The 21,596-nt window shown below is 54.8% G+C and overlaps 2 protein-coding genes across 7 annotated transcripts in view; both read left to right on the top strand.

Annotated features, from left to right (window-relative positions):
• The window catches only part of RAB26 (RAB26, member RAS oncogene family), a 28,069-nt gene extending 19,953 nt beyond the window's left edge, over positions 1-8,116 (top strand). For all 4 annotated transcript variants that reach the window (XM_017823284.1, XM_017823287.1, XM_017823285.1 and 1 more), the window contains exons 3-9: positions 1,356-1,397; positions 2,206-2,272; positions 2,553-2,605; positions 4,185-4,250; positions 4,402-4,458; positions 4,790-4,866; positions 5,467-8,116. In XM_017823284.1, coding sequence (XP_017678773.1) covers positions 1,356-1,397; positions 2,206-2,272; positions 2,553-2,605; positions 4,185-4,250; positions 4,402-4,458; positions 4,790-4,866; positions 5,467-5,569 — 465 coding nt within the window. In that variant the 3' untranslated portion in view covers positions 5,570-8,116. The remainder of the gene's footprint in view (positions 1-1,355; positions 1,398-2,205; positions 2,273-2,552; positions 2,606-4,184; positions 4,251-4,401; positions 4,459-4,789; positions 4,867-5,466) is intronic.
• A 1,552-nt stretch (positions 8,117-9,668) lies between these two features.
• The window catches only part of TRAF7 (TNF receptor associated factor 7), a 31,105-nt gene continuing 19,177 nt past the window's right edge, over positions 9,669-21,596 (top strand). Inside the window, exons 1-3 of one of the 3 annotated variants that reach the window (XM_017823214.1) lie at positions 9,669-9,746; positions 20,464-20,582; positions 20,768-20,825. In XM_017823214.1, the coding sequence (XP_017678703.1) occupies positions 20,502-20,582; positions 20,768-20,825 (139 nt within the window). In that variant the 5' untranslated portion in view covers positions 9,669-9,746; positions 20,464-20,501. Of the gene's footprint in view, positions 9,747-12,308; positions 12,877-12,941; positions 13,889-20,463; positions 20,583-20,767; positions 20,826-21,596 lie in introns of those variants that run through there. The other 2 variants (XM_017823215.1, XM_017823216.1) reach the window with 2 other exon arrangements.

Below are 21,596 nucleotides of genomic sequence, written 5' to 3'. Positions count from 1 at the left end.
ACCCTGGCTGCCTATTTTTACCGTTCCTGGGCTGTGAATCACTTTGCTCCCCCGTCTCAGTCGCTGCCTTTGAAGGTATTTATAAACCTCGACCGTCTCCCCTGCGCCTGCCTGAGCAGATGGTGGATGCAGCGCTCCGGCTCCTCCTGCCCTCTCCTCCTTGCCTCTATCCGAGTGTAGATGTGCAGGAAGCGAGATGCTCCCTGTGCCCTCGTTACAACCATCAATGAAGAGCCTCAGCAGCACTGTCCTGGTGGGTGAGGACAGGCACCAGCACCCCGAGGTGCCTGGTCCTTGGTGCTGAGCAGTGTGGGATGTGCAGGGATGGATCTCGGCCCGTGCCTGGAGGGGTTTGGTGGCACCGGAGCTGGTGGTGTGTCCAGTGTTGGAGGTGGGTGAGCCAGGGCTGAGGTGGGGGAGCCCAGCCCAGGGTCAGGACAGCCTTGACCATCCCATGGCCACGTGCCTGGGGAGAGGGAAGCACCCCATGCCAGTTCGGGAGGAAATGGGACTCAAATCATCACCAGAGCAGTGACCGGCTGCCTCATCCCACTGGTGCGCTGTTCCTTGGCCGCATTTCCAGCACATTCCAATGATTACTGTGCTAATTTCTATGCATCTGGCAGGCAAATTAATCTCTGCTCCTTCGCCTGGGACTGCTGGTCTGTAGGGTTGTGTTTGGTTCGTGTTTGGAGAGCCTGGTGAGGCTTGCTGGATTGGTGGTTGCTCTGGGACACGGTCAGGATCTGTCCCCTGCCCTCACTGTCCAGCACAGCCGCCTGGAGGGGCACCAGTGGGCTCCCCACACTGCTCCCAACTCTGCCAGGACATCCTTCTGCAGAAAGTATCCCGTTGTTTTGGGGAAAACCCGGTGTGCCCCTTCCCCTCTTCCTTTCCACCTTTCCTAAAACCAAGAAAACCAGGGGGAAAAAAATGAGAGAGAAATCAGGAGAAAAACAGGTACGAGAGGCAGGAGGAGTTATTTTTAATTTGCTGACTGGATATGGAGTGGTTGGCTCTGTCTTTTGAAGGCTGGCAAGGTGGGATGCTGGTGCTCATTAATTTATGGCCAGAGGTCTCCAGCCCAAGCCACTCGTGGCACCATCAGGGTTTAGGTACCCAAATAGATGCAGCTTGTGGTGAAACAGGGAGGGATCCTCTGGCTGGGCCATGGTGCAAACAGCTCTGCAGGCACTGGGACCGATGGGTGCCAGTTTAAAAAGCAGGAGAGGGATCAGCCCAAGGGTTTGGTGAAACTCTGTCCGGGATGGGGGGCCGGGTGTTTGTTTCTCCCTGGGGTCCTGGGTGTCTCGCAGCCACACTCACCCCTCACCACCCTTTCTGTTTTCTTTCAGAACAAGGTGCTGACGGTGGATGGGGTGAAGGTGAAGCTGCAGGTACGTTCTGTGGCCCTGGGAGCAGCTCCCTTGTCCCTCTGGCTGTTGGGAGCTGGGCAAAGCCCCTCAGCAGAGGAGCACCCCTGACACGGGTCCCCCTTCTCCAGCCTTTGCCGTTGTGTCTCCTGCCACAGGACAGCCCTGCAGGCCTTTTGGCTGCTCTGTCCCTTTGGTGAGAGCCTGCTCAGGGCTGGGGGCTGCTCTGGCCATGGTGATCTGTGTCCCAGCCCCGCTGCCTCCCTGCTGCTCTGTGACTGCAGCTGGAGACAGTGAAACTGGAGCAGCACATGTGGGGTTTGATCAGCTTTTCCAGGCAGCTCCTGCTTTGGCAGAGCCAAAGGATGGTGATGCTTGAAGGGATCCACATTCCCTGGCTCAGCCAGCATCCAGCCCTTGGGAAATGTAGATTTTGTGTCCAAAGCTGCTCCAGCCCCCCGAGACCTGACCATTTGCCCAGAGCTCAGTAACACCATTAGCATGGATCCTCCCCAGCAGCAGCGTGGCACTCTGCAAACCTCCTGCTGCATTAAAGACTGATAAATCACATTAGCAAGTCCCCATGCATCCATCTGATCCATGGATTTTCCGATTAAGGGCCGTGTCAGGAGCCCTCGGCCACTCATTGTCGTGTCCCTGCGCTGAGGAGTGGGGAGGTGCTGCTTCCATATTTATTGCTCTTGTTGTTTTTCCTATTGGTGTCCCTGGAAGCAAAAGCTGGAGAGGCTTCCTGGGATTGCACCGTGCTGTTTGGGCTGGTTTTGGTGGGTCTTGGTCACGTCTGATCCCTCTGCTCCCGTCTGCTTTCCAGATCTGGGACACGGCCGGGCAGGAGCGCTTCCGCAGCGTCACCCACGCCTACTACCGGGATGCCCACGGTAAGCACGGCCACCTCTGCTCCCGGGGGAGCCCCCTGGAGCTGCCACTCCAGGCCAGGTGAGTCGGGAATCGCCGGGGCAGTTTCCCCGTGGGAAGCAGCCGCCCAGGATGGAGGAGGCTCTGCGTGTCGAGGTGCAAACACACCAGCAGCGTGAGGTGTTGCTGTGGTGGATTTTAGTGTTGTTTTACATTTCCCAGCAGGGACCTGCTGTCCCCAGGGGTGACCTGCCACGGGGACCGGTGCAGAGCCAGCACTAATGCCCTTCCCTCTCTCCACAGCTCTGCTCCTGCTCTACGATGTCACCAACAAAGCGTCCTTTGACAACATCCAGGTACGGCAGCACCCCCGGCCCCTCCTGCCGGGCTGGCTTCAGGTTGGCCCAGGGAAGGGAGTACCTGGAGGAGGGGTGTGATAGAGGCAGGAGCTGTGGGCACTTATAGAAGGGCTTCCGTGAATTCTGAGCACTTGCAAGGACAGGTAGGGCACAGGTGGAGAAGGTTTTCCCTCTCACAGCAAATAAAAGGGGTGATGGATTCACTGCTCTGGTCAATTAACCTGTGTAATTACAGCACTGGCACAGAACCTGCTGCAGTAGCTGAGCATGGGCAGCTTTCCCCAGCAAGCTGCTCCCTTGTTCCCCTCTGCTCCTTTGGGTCCCAGCCGGTAGGGACTGGGGACCTCATTGTCCCCCACCTTAGTGCCAGACCTGGCAGGGAGAGGGTCACATCCTGCTGCCCATCCCCAGCCCACCTGCCCCTCCTGACTGATGGCATTTGTGGGGGTCCCTTGTGCTGCCCGAGTTTGCCCCCTGCTCACAACCCCAGTCCCCCAGCTGACCCTGAGACCCCCTGCAGGTCCTCCAGGGGTGCTGGGGAGTGGTGTTGGAGCAGAGGGCTCTTAAACCTGGCAGAGGGGAGGAGCAAATGCTGCCCCTGGGCACATCACTGTGGGGGGGTCAGGAGCACCCAGGCACTCGGTGTCTCTTCCCTTCTCCCCACCAGTCCCCTGTGGCTGCTGGGGGCCACCTGTGCCAGCACTGGCAAGGAGGGGTGGAGCAGGAGCGGAGTCAGAAGGGAGCTGAGGGGTGTAGTCAGGAGTGACTGCATCCCTTGGACCTGCCCCCATGGAACTGAGCACCTTCAGCCCCCGGGGTGTGGTGGGGTCCTGGGGCTGCTGTGTTGGGCTCCCACATATTGTCAGTGACATGCCCTGATCCCGAATCATCCCTCGCTTCCCTGGCTGGGTGCTGATGCAGGGTGCTGCTGGACTCGGAGATGGTGGAGAAGGGATTGCTGGGAATCAACGGCACTTGCCGTGAGCGCAGTGTCGGCACGGGAGGCAGCGAGTGGCTGTTCACACCACGGGGTCAGGGATTACAGGGAATTAGGGCAGGTTTGATTAGATTAGGCTGGATTAGAAGGCAGAGAAGCCACCCCATGGCTCAGGGAGGCAGGTTCAGGGGCCTGCTGGGATGAGTGTGCTCGGCATGGGGGCAGCACGTGCAGGACACAGGCATTGGGGCACATCCCAGAGCCAACCCTTGGCCTTACCCTCGAAAAGGAGGCTTAGTCTGAATGTCCCAACCAAGGGGAAATTTGGGTTAAATTCCTAGAGGCACCTGTGGGCAGACAGAGCGGGCAGTGGGGTCGAAAGGCTGCTGTTACCCTTGGAAATGGGGGTCTGGTAGCAGCCAGAGCAGGTGCTGGGCTTGCTCGGCACAGTGGGCCCCTCAGTGCACCCCGGGGCACCACTTGTCTACAGGGCTCATCCACGGAACATCCCTGGCACTGCTTGGGATGGCAGCATCTCCCACAGAGGGTGTCCATGCCCAGGACTGGGGCAGCTCCCCCTTCTCCTCCTCCTCCCCCTGGGGCTGTTGCCAACCCCTCTCTCTGGCTGTCTCCCTCCAGGCTTGGCTGACAGAGATCCATGAATACGCACAGCAGGACGTGGTCCTCATGTTACTGGGAAATAAGGTGAGCCTGGCCCCACCTTCCCAGAGCCTCCTCTTCCTCCCACGGGGGAGCCACGGGCAGGGGAGCCTGGCAGGGCATAAAGGGATGTGGAGGTTACCTACTGGTGACCTTCCAAATCACCCCAAATTGCTATTTGCTGTTCCCATTGCAGGTGGATTCAGCCCAGGACAGAGTGGTGAAAAGGGAAGATGGAGAGAAACTTGCCAAGGTAGGTGAGGTGCCTGAGGATGTGCTCCAGGAAATGGTCACCTGGAGACCAGTCTGACCCAAAATACGCCTGGGACCACTTTGCTTTTGTTCCCTTGTGCTTTCCCCTTCCTCCTCATCTTCTTTCTCTAAGCTTCCACTAACATGTCTTGTTTCTTTGTCCTCAAAAATTATTCTCAAAGTTACCTGAGCTGTGATCCCTGGCTCAGTTTTCCCTGCCCACCATGGCAGGGTATGAACTCCCTAGGCAGGCACTGACACTGGCCAGAGCCTGGGAGCCCCTGGGAACATTGCAGGTGACACTCCTGATGCTGCTGTGTCTCGTCCCACAGGAGTACGGGGTGCCCTTCATGGAGACCAGCGCAAAAAGTGGCCTCAACGTGGAATTAGCGTTCACAGCCATTGCAAAGTAAGTGCCTGGAGCAGCAGCTGTGCTGGGCACCTCTCCTGCAGGGGCACAGCAGCCATTAGGATAACGGCTGGCACTGTCACCCACCTCTTCATGCCCTGGGTCCCACCTTCAGCTCTTTTGCTGGCAAGAACTTGCCCTCTCACATGAGATATGAAATGTCTCATCAGGGGGAACTTTAGCGAAGTGTCCTGGCCAAGTTCAGTTCAACTGAGCTGGGCCAGCTTGGAATCAGAATCCTGGAATGGTTTAGGTTGGAAGGGACCTTAAAGCCCATCCAGTCCCACCCCCTGCCATGGGCAGGGACACCTCCCACTAGCCCAGGTTGCTCCAAGCCCCGTCCAACCTGGCCTGGGACACTTCCAGGGATGGGGCAGCCACAGCTTCTCTGGGCACCCTGTGCCAGGACCTCCCCACCCTCACAGGGAAGAATTCCTTCCCAATATCCCATCTAACCCTGCCCTCTGGCACTGGGAAGCCATTCCCCCTTGTCCTGTCCCTCCAGGCCCTTGTCCAAAGTCCCTCCCCAGCTTCTTCCAGACAAAATCCCTTCTCCCAGAAGCAGGCAGCATAGGAGTACCGTGTTCCCCCTTCCCACAGGGAGCTGAAGCACAGGTCCATGAAGTTGCCCAACGAGCCCAAATTCAAGCTCCACGACTACGTGAAGAAGGAAGTGCGAGGCTCAGGCTGCTGCAGGTCCTAACGCTGTTTGTACAGAGACTGGCCGTGCCCTCCGTGCTCCCGTGGGCAGTGTGTGCATGTCTGTCTGTCGTGTCTGTGTCTGCCCCCAAGGTGAGCTGCGCCGTGGGCCATGGAAGCAGCAGCAGGAGGAGCTCTCTGGGATGCTGCAGCCGCGTGCTGGGCGCTGCTGCCCAAGCCCCAGCCCAGCCATGGGCGCTGAGAGCACTCGGCTCTGTCCCCCGGTGTTCCCGCCTGGCTCCCGGCCGGGAGCTTGGCTGTCTGGGAAGGGGCTGGGCTGGGGTCTCCTCCCAGGGCCAGCTGTGCCCGCTCTGTGAGGCTGCTGTTACCTTAGTGAGAGTCGTGCTGCGACGCAGGGGAACCAACACCTTCTCCCCATCTGAATTCCCCTTTCTTTCCCTGCATCCCTGGAATTCAGCCCCTGGCCTGGGGCGTGCGGGAAGGATGTGTTTGAAGGCAAACATTTTTGTAGTTGCTTTCTCCTGTCTGTGCATCCCTGTGAAGTGGGACACACCTCCAGGGTGAGGGATTCTCCTGTTCCCTGCAAACACAGAGCTTGGCTGTCTGTCTGGATGAGCTCCTGCATACCTGGCTGTGTACAGAGATTCCTGAATTATCCCTTCAGGAAAGGCTTTGGTTCTCCTCCTTCCGCCGTTTCTAGTACTTTAATTGAGAAGAAATCTAATGTATTGCAGCTTATTCTAAATACCTTCCTGTAAGTGTGATGGCGTTTTCAGATGCAACAACGCTTTGATATCTTCAAAGTTCTCTTGGGCAGCTCTTTCTTTTCGCTGCAGAGAGCTGGGGGGAAGCTGCAGGCAGTGATTTTACAGGCTGCAGACTCCTGCCAGCTCTCTTCAAGGGCCTCCTCACCCCTTTGGTCTGTGTCAGGCTTTTGGCTGTTTTTTTGTCAAGCTGCACTTCTAAGTACAAATCTGAATCTGGATGAAGTGTTTGGCCTTTGGCAGTTTTTTCCTTTGGAAACTCCACTCGCACATCAGCAGGTGCCTGCTGTGCTGAGCCTCGTGGGCCACTTCACATGAAAGGAAGTAACCCATCCATTGCCCTCCAGCCACCACCAGCCCCCCCAGCAGCTGGCTCAGACAGCCCTGCCCCTCCTTTTGCTCGGAATTTTGGCTCCAGCACCCCCTTCCTGATGGGCACAAGGAGCCTCCAAGCTCCTCTGTGAGCTGCAACAACACAAGCAGCTACAGCTCCACAGGGTGAAAAAGGATCCTGAAATGAACCTACTGAGAACAGAGCATTTTTTTTCCTAGTTTTTTTTTAGGGAGAGACAAGTCTCAAAATTGTCTGATTTAAATTTTAAAGTAATCTGCGGAAAACCCATTCCTGCAGGAATGTTTGGATTCCTGGCAAACCCTGCTGCCAGCCCCTCAGGAGCAGGCAGGTGAGGGATGGCTGTCAGGGCCCCCCATTTCCCCCCTCAGCATCCCACAGATCCAAGGGATGGCCAGCACTGGCACAGTGGCCAACACTCCCACTGGAGCAGCAGCATCGGTCCATTGCTCAGCGAGCCTTTCCCTAAAATAACTGGAGCAACTCTCTTCACCTGAAAAGTGTCATTACCTGCTGCAGGTGCTCTCAAGATTTGTTTGCAGGTAGCAGAGCCCAGGGCAGGCTCTGAGAGGGGCTCAGGAAAGGAACTGTGTAGGAATGTGTAGAACTCGCTGTTCCAGGTGCCCGGGTGAGCTTTGCTTTGCTCCCACTGCTGCTGTACTGAGGTGTCCCCAACGCTTCTTAGAATCCCACCCTGGGCTCTGCAGCATTCACTTGCTGCCTGAGGAAAAGAGTGGGATTTCAGAGAGTCCCTGAGCTTGCTGGGTCCCAGGGATTTGGTTTTGTGTGGGGCAGGAACAGCCAGGCAGCTCTGAGCCCTGAGCTGTGCCTCCCTCTGGTTCCTCATCCTGCCCTGGGAGCAGCAGCAGCTCCATCCCGAGGTGACAGGGAGTCTACCTAAAGGCAAAATTTAGCAGCAGGATTCCTAATGAATTAGAATTACTGATGGATTAGCATTCCTACCTTAGGCTGCTGCTTTCCCTCTCAGATTGGCATCTCACTTTCTGGGAGACAAAGCTGAGAACTGGTCACTCCCTGCTCACTGTGGGACTGAAACCAGTTAAAGACCACTAATAGTGAAGATGTAAATGTTTCCCTTTGGAGCATTTCCAACCCACCTGTGGGGAGCAAACTCTGCCAGAGCAGAGCCCTCACAGCCACGTTTGTGGTATTAGACCCAAGCTTTGAGCAAACAGCCCCATTTCTGCCAGTCACCAGTTCCCAATGTAGGACTGGTCTCCCAGTGCCTGCACAGTGGCCTGACCCCAGAGCTCCTCCTCACGTGGCCATTTGGGATTTTTCCACGGGCCTCTGCTGCCACCACGCGATGCTGCAGGAATTGCTCAGTGCAGCATTAATTGTTTGCAGCATTAATTGCTCGGTGCATCCAATGTCACCCGCAGCTCTCGTTTCTGCTGGCTCGTTTACAGCTTTTGGTTCATTCCTGTTAATAAAATTTTTTATAATCTCCGTGGCTACAGCAGTGTTTTGATCGTCTAAGCACAGCAGCACAGAGCGCTCAAATAGTTCACTTGCCTTGAACCCATCTGGATCCACATGGCTGAAGCACCAGGGGATGTGACCCATTTGGGTTGGGTATTAGGGGAAATTTCCCCCCCAAAAAAGGGCTGTCGAGCCCTGGCACAGCTGCCCAGGGCAGCGGTGGAGTCCCCATCCCTCGAGGGGTTTGAAAGCTGTGTGGATGTGGCACTTGGGGACATGGCTCAGTGGTGGCCCAGGCAGTGCTGGGGGATCAGGTGGACTGGATCTTAAAGGTCTTTTCTAACCTAAGTGACTCCAAGATTCCAATGAAAGGGAGCTGGGCTGAGCTGCAGTTTATTTCAATACACCCTGCTGGGTGCCCAACAATAAAGTTTAAAGTCAGTCAGTGGTTTTACATGTCACCCATGGGATTTTTGAATAACGGAAACAAAAGCCAAACAAGTTGAAAACTTTATTAACCTGTAAGCTAAAAAACTGGTACAGCAGCAAAGCGTTTAATGACAAGGCTGGACTTGATCTGAGGCTGGGGCAAGAACATTGCTGGAATAATCTGTTATATTCCACAGCAGAATAAAGATTTAAATTCTCGATCTACACGGCGTAGTGTAAATGCTTTCAGTTACCCACACTATCGCACTCAGGGCATTCACCTGGAACTAACCCACGTGGGAGAGTGAAAGTCGATGATTTCTTGTACTCCAGCCCATTCTGCAGCCGCATCTTTGTGCTTTAAGAGCCGCCCTGACCCCTCTGTTGTACAGCAGCAGCGGCTTCCCCGAAAGGCTCAGCCCCACTTACCACAGAGCACACCCGGCACAGGCGTTTGACCGGCTCAGAGCCCCGGGAGCAGCCGCGGTCCGGGCACGGACGTCCCGCGTCGCCGCCGGTTCCCGCCGAGCCCTGAGGGGAGAAGGCAGCGCGTGAGGGGGAGCCCGAGCGCCCGGCCCGGCCCCGCCGCGGCTCCCGCGGGCCTCAGCCGTGGCTGCTCAGCAGGGGCCGCGGCCGCCCGCCGCCCTCAGACGAGGTGTCAGAAAGGTCAGTATGGATCATCAGCGGCCCGCCCTCGCTACCAGCCCCGTTCCCTTCCCTTCCCTTCCCTTCCCGCGCGCCGTAACACACTTCATCCTTTTCTCACCTCCGCATAGAAAAAGAGAGCGCGTGTTCCGCGCCGCGGCCTTTATAGCCTCTCCGACGCCGCTATTGGTCAGGCCGCCGTTGGCGCAGCCAATCGTCAGCGGTTGGCGTGATTGCCGCCCCGCCCCTCCCGGCGCTCATTGGCCGCCGGGCTCCCCCGCGCCAATGGCGGAGCGCTGCGCAGCGTGGCCCGAGGCGGTGGTTGCCGCCGTCTGATTGGCTACCGCCGGAGGCCGGGCCGAGCCAGTGGCGACGGCGGTTGTAGCGCGCAGCGCCCGCGCCGCGGGGTCCGCCGGGAGTTGTAGTGCGGGCGGCGTGGCCGCGCGGGCGGCGGGCGGTGCGTGGGACTACAAGTCCCGAGGAGCGGCGCGCGCGGCGGTTCCGGACCGGGCGGCAGCGGGGAGCAGGCCTGGCCGCGATGTGCCGGCACCGGGCACCGGCGCTGCGGCCGCCGCCGCCGCTCCCAGGTACGGCCGGGACGGGGGGGCCGGGCGGGACGGGCCTCGCTGGGGGGAACGGCTGAGGAGTGCCCGCGGGGGCTCCCGGCGCTGCCCCGTGCCCGCCGCCCGGTCCCGGCCCCGGGCAGTGTGTTCGGAGGTGCCGGCGGGGCCGTGCGGGCGCTCAGAGGGGCTCGAGCGCCATCTCCGCGCTGTTCGGTGCCGGTGGATCCCGCCCGTGCCCTGCTCTCCGCCCCGCGTGCCGTCCCGGTGTGTTTCCCGGGTTTCATCGCAGACTCTGCCCAGTTTTGCCTTTTTCTACCCAGTTTTGCCTTTTTCTGCCCCGTCCCTTGCCCGACCCCGTCCCGTGTCGCTGCCTGTCCTCCCCTGCCCTCGCGGTGCCCTCGTTTCCCCGTGCCGTGCTCTCCCGAGGCTCAGGATGGGGGTGTTTGGGGTGCTCTGCAGCCGCCCCGAACGCCCGCGGGTCCCGGGGCTGGCACGGCCGTTGTTGTGTCCCCGCGCCGGCGGCGCTCTGGGTCCTGCTCCCGGTGACAGGCACTGTCCCTGCTCCTGCTGGATCCGGGCTGTGCCGGGGCTGTGCCGGGCAGCCCAGGGTGCGGGTTCCCTTTGTGTTCAGATGCTTTAGAGCCCTGTGGGGTCAAAGACGAGGGCTGAGGTGCTGCCGGGGGCTCGCAGAGTGTGAGAGGAGCCGGGACAGGAGTTACCCAGGTTTGGTGTATCTGGGCTGTTGTCCCTGCCAGGGCCAGGCTGTGTTAAGAACTGTGGCCTGGCGGTTGTTTTTTCTACTTTGACAGAGTTGCTTTGACTTTGTTTCAATCCCAGTGCTCTAATTTTGCCTCCCCGTGCATTTCCCTCCCAGCAATGTGTTCTCAGCCTGGACAAAGCTGTTGTGTTCCTCTAAGCAGCTGCTGCATTGTGGTCTGACTGTTTGTCTGTCAGGGTTTCAGCTTCCAGCCACAACAGGGTTTGTGAGGAGAGGGCTGGGGACTGAAGGATGATTCTAGAAAGCCCTGGCTGAGCAAAAGTAGCGAGACCACAGAATCCCAGAATCACTGAGGCTGGAAAAGCCCATGGAGTCCACCCTGTGCCCAATCCCCGTCTTGTCCCCCAGCCCAGAGCACCAAGTGCCATGTCCAGTCATTCCTTGGACACCTCCAGGGATGGGGACTCCACCACCTCCCTGGGCAGCCCCTTCCAGTGCCTGACCACCCTTTCCATGAAGAAATTCCTCCTAATGTCCAGCCTGAACCTACCCCCGGTGAGGGAAATTTGGGATTTCCTAAGGTCATGTAGGAAGCTGTAGGAGCAGGGAGCTGTCCACACTCTGCTGGGTCCCACTCTATGTCCTGGGGTCCCTCCAGGCCACTGCTGTCTCAAGCAGGGAAGGGACAGGGTGAATCCAGCCAGAAATCTCAGGTGTTGGGGTTTGATTCATGTGCAGGTGAGACTTCCCTGAGGGAAGGAACGTTTGTTTCACCCTGAGGGAGGTTCAGTTTTACCCAGTGGCTTTGGGAAACCTGAGCCAAAGTGGAGTTTCCTGTCAGGAAACGCTGGTACCTTCACTGGTTGACACCCCAACAGGAATTTTCAGGATATTGATTGAACCCAAGGGGAAAAAACCCCAATCCATAGTTTCCAGGCAGTTCAGTTCCCTGATCCGAGGGATCCCTGGGGGATCCCGGCTGCTCTGCAGGGTGGGCCCACACCTGCCTGTTCCTGTGGCAGCGCAGCCTTTGAGGGCCTTAAGCCACGTGTGAAGCACCACATGGAAGTTTGTGCCCGCTGGCTGGAACCTTTGTGCGGGCAAACATTCCCTTCCCAGGGCTCCACAATCCTGACGCTGCCGGAGCCGCCGGGACCCCTCCGGGCTCTGGGGTGTTGCTGAGCACCGAGTGCTGGAGCTGGAGCCAGCTCTGCTCTGCCAGGAGCTGCTGCTGAGCAGCACTGGGGGTGGCCCTGAGTGGTGTTGGGGTTCAGCCATCGGTCACCTCGTGGGCTGAGCGTTCCCCTCTTCCATGGGAGCTTCCAGGCCCTGCTGGCCATGACTGTGGGATTTCCTGGAGCGTGACTGTACCTGTCTCACAGGTTGTCTCAGCCAAGCCCAGCTGCACCAGGAGAAAGGCACTGGAGAGAAAATCCTTCGTGGTTTCACTACCTCAGCACTTGGGTTCCGTGGACAGGTTCAGCCTGTCAGAACTCATCCCTCCTGATTTGTATTCCCTTTGTCAGCCCTTCCCTGCCCGTGACCCTTTGCCGTGGGCATGGTGAGGGACACACTGGCACATCCCCTCATCCGTGGATTGGATCGAGGGATGTAGTGGCAGCTGGGACAAGGAACGAGGTGGCTGGTTGCTCACAGGGGTACGTGTCACCCTTCTTTGGACCTCAGCAAGTCCCCCTGGAGCCCAGGGCAGCAGTGCCCCAAATTACACATTTAGGCTGCTCCTGCTCTGCCTTTAGCACAGCCCAAGCTCAGAGTTTCATCAGAGTTTCATCAGCTTTTAATGAGGCGTCCTGGGCTGGAATGGGGCAGTCCTGCTCCTGGGAGACCGTCAGTTGTGGGGGTGGGTGTCCTGGCAGAAGGAGTCCCCCACTGTCAGTGCCTGTATTTTGGGTGAGTCCTGCTCCCCAGTTCAGCCTTTGAGATGGTTCTTAGTTAACTGGATTCTCCTGGATCATCTCTCCAAGCAAAGACCGTGTTGCTGTTTGATATTCAGAATTCTGAATAGTTTGGGAACTCTCTAAAGAGGGAAAGAAACCCAAACTTCCCTTAAAGCGCGCGATGGACTGTCCTGTCCCTGGAGCTTTCTCGGATCGGGGGAATAAATCCGTGTGTGCTCAGAGAGGGTTGTTTTTCCTGCACTAAGCTGAACCGGGAAGGGAGCATTCCCGGAGCAGCCAGGGCAATGCTGGGAGGCAGCGTGGAGATTGGCTGAGCTGTGGGATTTTCCAGCTGGATTTACATCTCGCCCACTGCTCCGCATGCCTTTGTGTTTACATCACTGGGGAGCGATGCACACACGCACACAGATAGCGGGAGGGACGGCCTGGCCGGGAAGAGCCTGTGCACGGCTCAGGAATTGGGCATGGAGGCGCCTTGCCGGGCTCTGCCGCTCCGGGCCAGCCGGGATGGCCGAGGGTGAGTGTCTCCCAGGAGAGGGGTTTGCTCCGGGTGTTGGGTGTCAGCCCATGGCAGCGCTCCCTGGGAAGCTGCTCCGCTTCAGCTGTCACAGCAGGGAGGGAGGAACTGTTTCCATCCCTTAGTGGAGACCTGGAATCCAGCACCAGTTTGGAAGTGGGTACCTGTGGCCTGTCCAACAGCCAGAGCCCTGTTGTGCTGGTTTTATGATCCTTCAGAGTGACCTTTGCGAGGACGTGGAACTTTTGATTGCAACTCAGCAAGTGTGTTCCGGGGCTGTTCCTGGTGGTTTCAGGGCTGGGAAGTCCTCGGTTTTCCTTAGGCAGAGTTGTGAGCATGGAAGCCAAGTTTGTGAGGAGAGGCTGTGTCCAGGTGCCTCCCCTTTGAGTCACCCTGGGGGAGTGTTTGGGGGCTGTGGGACACTGAACAGTGCTGCTGTCTCAAAGCTGTCCATAGATTTGCCATGGTGCAAGTGTCCACAGCCACTGATTCCTTTTGGAATCCAAGATTCAGCATTTGTTTCTCTGAGGGTCACAGTTTGATCAATGAATGTAGGTGTCTACGTTGTGCCTCCTGCTTGTTCTCAGTGGCAAAGTCCAAGGCAACTGTACAAAAAAAAAAGAGCAGGTAACTGGAATTTACTGGGTTATTTTTCTTTGTGAAGGAGCTGATGTGTTTCAGCCTGATCTTTGAAGTGCTCCAATTGCACCCAGAGGGCAAGAGTGTGTCATGAAGTTTCAAAGCTTTGGAGGATGCTGGGGGGAGCAGGGGGTGGAAGTGATACTTTGTGCTTTTTGATTTATGTTTATGGGCTCAAGTTTCTCGTGACTTTAATCTGGAAGAATCCCATAATGTGATGGGCTGGTTACAGCTTTCCAGAGGAGTGCAGTGCAGCCAGTAAGGCAAAGCAGTTGGAAAAGGCCTCAGTGGTGGCACAGGAATCGAGGAATGAAGGAGAGGAGGAGCTGTGATTGCCTTGGGTCTAGCAGGGCTCCAGGAGAGGAGGATCCAGGTGAGACAAACGTTCTTCTGGCTGCCTTGGGAGAACAGAGGCTGAATCTCTCCATATCCCAGGCTTTGCTGCTGACCTGCCATGTCTTAGAGGCTTTTTAGATGAGTTGCAAGCCCCTCTATTGACCAGATTGGCAGCAGCAGGGCCTGAGCCGGCCCACAGGACCCTGTGGGGTCTTGGCAACTATTTGGTCTCTCTGTCAAGCAAGGCTGAGGAGCACCAGTGAGCACCAGTTGTGGTGTGAGTGGTGTAAGTGACTATTCTCAGCTTTTAAAGCCTGATAATTCTTATCAACACAGAGGGTGACCATTTCCTCCCAAGGAACTGCAGCAGAACTGAGATTTTTGCCTTGGAGGGGTAGGATGTTGTTGGTTTGGGGGCTTGGTTGGGGTTTTATTCTTTTTCCTTAACCAAATCCCCAATTTAACACTGTGATGGTGTCTGAGCGGGCCTGTTCTTTGAGGGAGGATGTGGAAAAGCACAGGCTGTGAAAGGCACAGCACGAAGCTGCAGCGTTAGGGCCAACTTTTAAAGCACCTTTTGATTCCGGTCTTTGTGTGGAGGAGCTCTGGCCGTGCCTGTTCCTGCCAGCCTGGCTGCCCAACAGTGACTGTGCAGCTGCTGAGCCCAGACACGGCAGTTTCGGTTGGAGGGGTCAGAACTACTGAGCCCTGGTCTGCAAAACAAAAATGGTGTAGTAGGTGGGTGCTTCCAGGTTACCAAAAATGGAAGTAAAGCTTCAAATGTAGCTTTTTGTGTCATGGAACAGTATTGAACATTGGCCTCTGTCCTTCCTTTTAACTTCATTTTTTTGGGGGGAGGGGAAAAATGAGATGCTTTGTTCCACCAGAGCAATCACTTTTGATCCAGTCATGGGCACATCTGAAAGTTACTGCTTCAGGTTTTGACATGAAGTATTACCAAAAAAATCTTCTATCCCAAGGAGTCATTATCCGTTAGGAAAAGCTCCATATGACATGATTTCCCATTCTGAACCCCGTTTGCTCAAAGGCATGGCCACGTTCAAGCAGCTGTTGAATGTGCTCTCACAGCCCTGTGGTTGGTGGAAGCACTGGTAAAAGCAGCAGCAATTAAAAATATCAGTTTTATTTTTATTGATGACAGCTCAATACAATTTTGGTCTCAGGAAAGTTTGTATGACTTACAGGAAAAACTTCTGAACAATACAAAGACTGTTCCCCAGAACCCAACACCCACCAGATGGAGGTGCCACGTTCTGTCAGTAAGGCTGAACTTCTGTTCTGGTTTTATGTCCTTCTAGCACTGACTGCACATCTTGGCATACGATCCTGGCCTTTGAGAGGCCTCCCAAAGAGTGTAAGAAATGTCCTGCTGGGTCAGAGCATCAGTTCTGTCTTCAGCAGCTGTGAAAATCATGGAATCCTGGAATGGTTTGGGTTGGAAGGACCTTATCCTAACCTGAGGAGTGACCATTGGGCTCCACCCTCTGCTTCCTGTCTGGTGACTGACTTGAGAGGTGTCTATCTCAGGGATCTGGGGTAGCTCAGCATTCTGAGGCCTGTGTTTTACAAGTCAGACCAGATGCTCATAGTCCTCATCACCATGAGATATTGGTAGTCACAGAATATTTAATTAGAGTTGGAAGGGACCTCTGGAGACCATCTAGTCCAACTCCCTGCCAAGGCAGGGTCACCTAGAGCAGGTAACCGTGTTCTTAAAGCCCTGTTAATGCAGCTCACAAGCTCTTTTGGGTGGTATTTCCACCACAGATACCAGGGAAGCCAGTGTGACTGTCACCAGGCTGTCTCTGGGATTCGAGATGTTCCCTTGCTGGTCGCTGTGGGCCACTAAGAACCAGTTCACAGAACGTGTGGGCAACACCTTGGTCCTGCAGAAGGACAAGGTAGACAGCCTGCCCCAACTGGGCTGGATATACTGGCCCTGTGACCTCCCCCAGAGGAGCCCTGGATGTGTGAGAGCTTGGGATACGGACAAGGAAGTGGGGGCAGCCCCCAAAGCCACCCCCTGCTCTCGGCACCCGTGTGCCTTCCCCTTGTCCCGTGGAGCTGGGCTGTGGGAGCTTTTCTCAGGGAGTATTTCCCTGGGGATGTGCCAATACTCTCAAGGATGTGTAACCCTTCTCGTCCTCACTGTGGTGTTGTAAGAGGAACAGAAGCTCTTATGCCATAAATACCCAGGCTGTGAGATAAGGAAGTTCACGTCACCCAGGGGCTGTTCCAGCCGGAGCAGGATAACCCATGCCTGTCTTTCCCGCTGGCAAACACTCCTACTGTGGATGATTTTGCTGCTCCAGTGGTTTCCTTGGGGGTGAATAACCTTGGAGAGGGCTTCAATGGAGAGAGGAAGGAGGGGGGAAAGAAGAACCAGCAGATGTAGGACACACTGAGCGTCACGGGCTGGCGGTTGCGTAAGGCAAAGGAAACTCTTGCTGGTGTCTTGGCAGGGAGACACTGTGGGACTCTGCAGCTGCCAGTCGTGGCACGTGTCACCTGCAGGACCCACTGCCGTGCCCGTGGCTCACCTGGAGAGCAGCCAGAGCACACAGCCCAGCAGTGCCCTGGTGCCTGCAAAGGTGGGGTTCCTGCACTGGGAACTGGCTCTCGACAGGACCAGGCAGGTTATGTGATGTTTGTGAAGGTTGGGATACTCTGCTGTCCCTTCTCCTCGTGCCATGTCCCCCCTTCAAAGCCTTGGCCTTTGTGCTTGGTTGTAAGGATCTTCTGGGAATAACTGTGTGTGCTCTGGGGGCGGAGAGAAGGCAGATGCCACCAGACCCCTCTTCAGCATGGCCAGTGGTTCTCTGCCCATGGCAGGGGTTGGAACTGGGTGACCTTTAAGGTCTCTTCCAACCCAAACCATTCCAGGATTCTATGATTAGCCAGGCCACTGGTCCCAGAGGTGATTCTTCTCCCTGCTTTGAGTGCTTTGAGGTGCAGTGTCAGGGTTGGCAGCAGTGTGATCCATGGCTGATCCCACTGGATCTCCGCTCAGCAGTAGGAAGAGCGCTGCTTCCCCCAACTGCCTCTGCAGCTACTGGTGGTTGGGTTTCTCCTTGCTTGGATTACTACAGAAGGATTTTAAGGCTTTTCTTCTCACTGAGTCTCAAAAGCCTGAGTTGATCCCCGTGGTGTGCAAATGCTGAAACTCATCCCTTCCCCTCCCTCGCATCTGCTTACGATCAGCCGTGGGATTTACAGGATAGCTGGTCCCCACTGCTTCCTTTTCCAGGGTAGATTTTTTTCCCCTCTTTGTTTACTCTAAAAAACACTGAAGTTGCATGGTAAAAAAAAAAAAAAAGTATTAGAAAAATTAACTCTGGGCAAGGAGAATCTGGGTCACAGGCTGGGATCCCCAGGAGGGACACGCATCCTCCAGGCCTGGAGCACAGGACAGTGTAGCAGGCAGAGTTCAGATGCCAGGCAAAGGTGCAGAAATCTGGCAGAGATTTTTGCAAGTGCTGTAGGAATCTGATAATAATATTGACAGGATCAGCTCTTTTCTGCCTCCTTTTAACTTGCTTGATACCAATTGCAAAAGGCCTTTCTCAGTACCTCTGGGAAGATGGGAGGAGCTGTCCGACAGTGCTCTGGGGAGGTGTCTGCTCTGCTGAAATGCTCCTGCCTTTGGTGGGTGCAGAGATTTGGGCTGAAATCAGATATTCCTGTGGCTGCTGGTGTTCTGCAGCCTGGCTGATATTCCACTCAGCATTTTTCCCATTGCTCATGTTCCTCTGCTCTCTGTTCAGAGCAGACAGAGCAGGTCCCTGCTGCTACTTGCAGGTAGGTTGCTCAGCCAAGCTGCAGAGCACAGGTCATGCTTATGGACAGTGAGTGGAAAATCCCCGTTCTGTTCCTCACTTTGGATTTATCCAAGCTCTGTTGCATCTGTTTGAGTGTGATTTTGGGGCAGGGTGAGACTGGAGATGCTTCCTTAGTGCCTCTCCAGGACACTTTTCCATGGCCTGTGGGTTATCCCTGGGAAGTTCCCAGGCAGGTGCTGTAGGGGTCATTGTAGTGGCTCAGGTGCCTGCAGTCACTGTTGGTTGCACGTCTGATCCAACGTTTAAGGATATTCCAGAACTCCTCAAGCTGTTGGTTGTCCCCATTTTTGGTTTCCCCTGTCTCCGAGTGCTTTCCCATCGCTCCATCTGTTACATCTGAAGGTGATACATACCCTGAAAATGAGAATGAAGCTTCTGTAGGAGTCTCCAGACAGCCCACAATCCACCATTAGGATGGGCTTCCTCCCTTTCCATCTGGGAATGATTGTTTGCCCTAAAACCCAATAGGAATATTTTATATGGGAGGTTCCCTTAACGCTGACACGGCTGGTGAGGTGGGAGCATATCCCTGCTCTTGGCTTTGAGCAGTGCAGGATAAAGGGTCATTGGGTAGATGTTGCTGAGGTTCTCTGAAGAAGGAATCATGGATTCATATCCCTGAAAAGTGAGTCCCTCTATTTCTGCCTTAGTGGAAATGACCAGAGCTTAGCTGCATTGTTACACATAGGGAACCTATGGAGAGGGGAATTCAGGGATACATGCAGGCGATGATTAAGGATGAGATAATGCAGCCTTGAGACATGAGACCCCAGGAAATGTGGCAGTTTATGCCATCACTCGTGGAAGTACTTGGCTTTGCTTTATTTATAAGCACTACATCATCTGGAGACCCCAGCTGGACACCTTTTTGACTCTTTGATCTTCAGGCTTTGTAGTCCAGAAATGCTGTGCAGAAGAGGTGAATTTTTGCTGGGAGGAAGCTCCAGGGCTTGGTCCAAGGCTGCCGGAGGGTGAGAGGCTGGGTGGGGTTCAGACCTCATGGGGCCACAGCCAGTGTTACCCAAAAAATTTGCCTGCCCTCTCCCACCGCCCACCCTCCCAGTTCCCTCTAATCTCTGTGCCCTAAGGAACACTGACAGGAATAAAAGGATCTGATGGCCACAGCCAAACTTCTGGCTTGCTGGAGCCCAGCTTTAAACTCAGCAGGTCTCCCTGATGCAGCAGCACAACACTGCTTCAGTCCTGCTGGTTTTGAGACAGCTCCAGCAACTCTGCTCAGCATCTCCTCAGGGATCTGGCATTTGCAAAGAGCCAGGACAGTGCTGTCACATGTGTGGAAAACATTATCCAGATCCTCGGTTTTAAGATGGTTTTGGGTTTGGCTTCGGAGTTTCTGTTTGTTTGGTTTTTCATTGGAATTTTTGTGGGATTTTTTTTTTTTTGTTTTAGACTGTAGCTTTTTCTGAGAATTTAGTCCTGAGTAGCAATTCCCTGGATTCTGCTGCTGCTGTTTCTGGCTGCCTGACAGCTGTTGGATCCAGAGCTGCAGGGAGCACCAGGAAGTGCTGTGTCAGGCCCTGAGCAGAGCCTTGGTCAAGGACAACTCAAGTGTCACCTTTGCAGTGTTTAAAATGCAGGTGCAGGGTGTGCCCAGCCCCGTGTGCAGGCAGCCTTGTGCCAGGGCTCTCCAGGGAGGTGGGAATCCCTGGACAAGTCCCCAGTCACAGCTACATGGTGGGACCCTGTCTCTCTTTGAGCCTCAGTTTCCCTTTCTGTAAAGTGGAGAAATCACAGTGGTGGTTCTGTAAGGAGCTTGGAGATTTAGGACTTGTCACCTCCAGACCAGGGAAAACCAACTGCTGGAAACCCCTGAGAGATTTCACCTCCCAGCAGCTGGCAGTGGGAGCAGCAGGAGTGTGGAAGCCTGGCTGGAGCAGAGCCATCTCGCAGGACCAGGAGCTCTGCGTTGGGGACACCTGTGGGGTGTTCCTTACAAGACTCTTGTCCTGCAGAAAGGGATTTTTTTTGTCTCAGTAAACCCTTTTTGGCCTGTCTGTCCTCACTGCAGGTGTGTGTCTGTTTAGCCCCTGGACTCTGCTGCTGGCAGTGAAAATACCAAGACTTACCTTGGACAGAAAGGGGTCTCTTAGTCAGGATTCTTCTGGAGCAGCTTATTCCCAGAGCACAGGGCCCCTTGGGCAGGCTGGGACAGCCTGGGAGTGCAAGCAGAACCTGCTAGCTGCAAGGATGGAGCCTGGGAGGAGAGCTCAGTGCCCAGCTGAGCCCTTGGCTTCTCTCAGGGAAACTCCTGCTTGAGCCAGAAGTGACTCCATGTGATGGCAGAGAAGGTGCAGCTCCTTCCTAAGGGTACCTGGCTCCGAAGGAGACTGAGAGCATCTTGTCAGATCCACTGGGATAACAGCATGATTGTGCCCTGAAGCACCATCAGGTTCCAGCTGAGGTTAAAGAAAGCAAACTCCAGGTGTTTATGCAGGTTATTGTTGTGGAATTCTTGACTTTGCAAACTTGAGCTTAGTGAAAATCTGTGTAAACAGTGGAAAAAGAGAAATGAGCCCCTTTTTAAAAGATAATATTTTTAGAAAATGCTGAACTCTCATCCAGGAATGATTCAAAGGAATCTGACTTTGTCCTTGCCTCTTCCTCCTGAAAATCCAGGTTTTAAGTGAGTTTAGGTAAACATTTGGACTTAGTGCTGCAGGAGAGTGTTCTCTGAGCACAGGAAAATACATACAATGAACCTAATTCCCTTTCTGTCTCCTTTCTTCCCCAGAGCAAGCTTCCCATGACTAACAGATGCTGGCCTAGATTATGAGCTCAAACAAGAACGCTCGCTACAATCGATTCTCCAGTGGCACAACAAACATCACTCCTTCAGAGAACACTAACGGGGTAAGGTCACTGCTGGTGGCAGAGCAGAGGGACTAGATGCCTTCTGAAATATGGTATTTCCTTGCCTCTTAAGATTCTCAGCATTCACAGATAAAAGTTAGGAACATGTATGTACATTTTTTCACCGGTTTGGGGAAGATCTGAAGCCTTTATATGCCCTGACCTTCATTTTCTCGATATTTCAGACAAGAATGGAAACAACTTTTGGACCAGCCTACTCTGCTGTGACCACCATCACAAAGCGTGAGTATCTCATGCTTGGAGCACCTCACCAAAGCACTGTGGGTGATTCCAGGGTTGTTGTTGTTTTCTACAAACCATAAAGCTGTTGGGAGAATCACTGTGTTCATTAGCCAGGGGCTGGTTTTAGTGCTTTGCAGCCCCAGTGTCCAGACATGAAGGAAATGAGAAGGCACAGGAATTGTCTCCCCTTAGGCAGACTGAGCAGCACCACTGGGAAGCTCCTGTTGAAATTGGGATGGTACAACAGGGTTTGATACTGATTTCAGCACCAAATCTTACTGATCCCTGTGACAATCATCACCAGCACTGAAAATTCCATCTTCACTCTTGTGCCTGACTGTGAGTCACTCTGGAGCTTTGGTGAAACCCCCATGGCCATTTTTAGCTCAGACAGGAGAGGATGCAAATGCTTCTACTTATTTAGAATTCCTGTGCCTTGTTCCTCAAAGCTCAGCAGGTGAGGGAAGCCTGAGGCCTGACACGTGGGGTGAATGTAGGAAGAGGTCTGTTTTTATTTTGGAATACAAATATCCTTCCTTTAGTAGAAACAAGAAGACTTGACACTGATTTAGATAAGAAAATTAACATGTGCCTGAGGAAGATGTTTGGATTACATTTGTCTTGGACTCTAGATGGTTTTGGACTCCAGAATATTTACATTCAAACTTTTACACAAGTCAGTAATACAGTCTCTATACAAATATCTCATATTTAATTTACCATGCCTCCCTTGTGCTGCAAGAGTATCCAGACCTTCCTGGATCCAAGCAA

Source organism: Lepidothrix coronata, unplaced genomic scaffold, assembly GCF_001604755.1.
Source record: "Lepidothrix coronata isolate B3197 unplaced genomic scaffold, Lepidothrix_coronata-1.0 Scaffold101, whole genome shotgun sequence".
In the NCBI taxonomy this organism is placed as follows: domain Eukaryota; kingdom Metazoa; phylum Chordata; class Aves; order Passeriformes; family Pipridae; genus Lepidothrix; species Lepidothrix coronata.
Note: the sequence above shows the minus strand (reverse complement) of the source record. Positions and strands in the feature narration are given on the sequence as shown.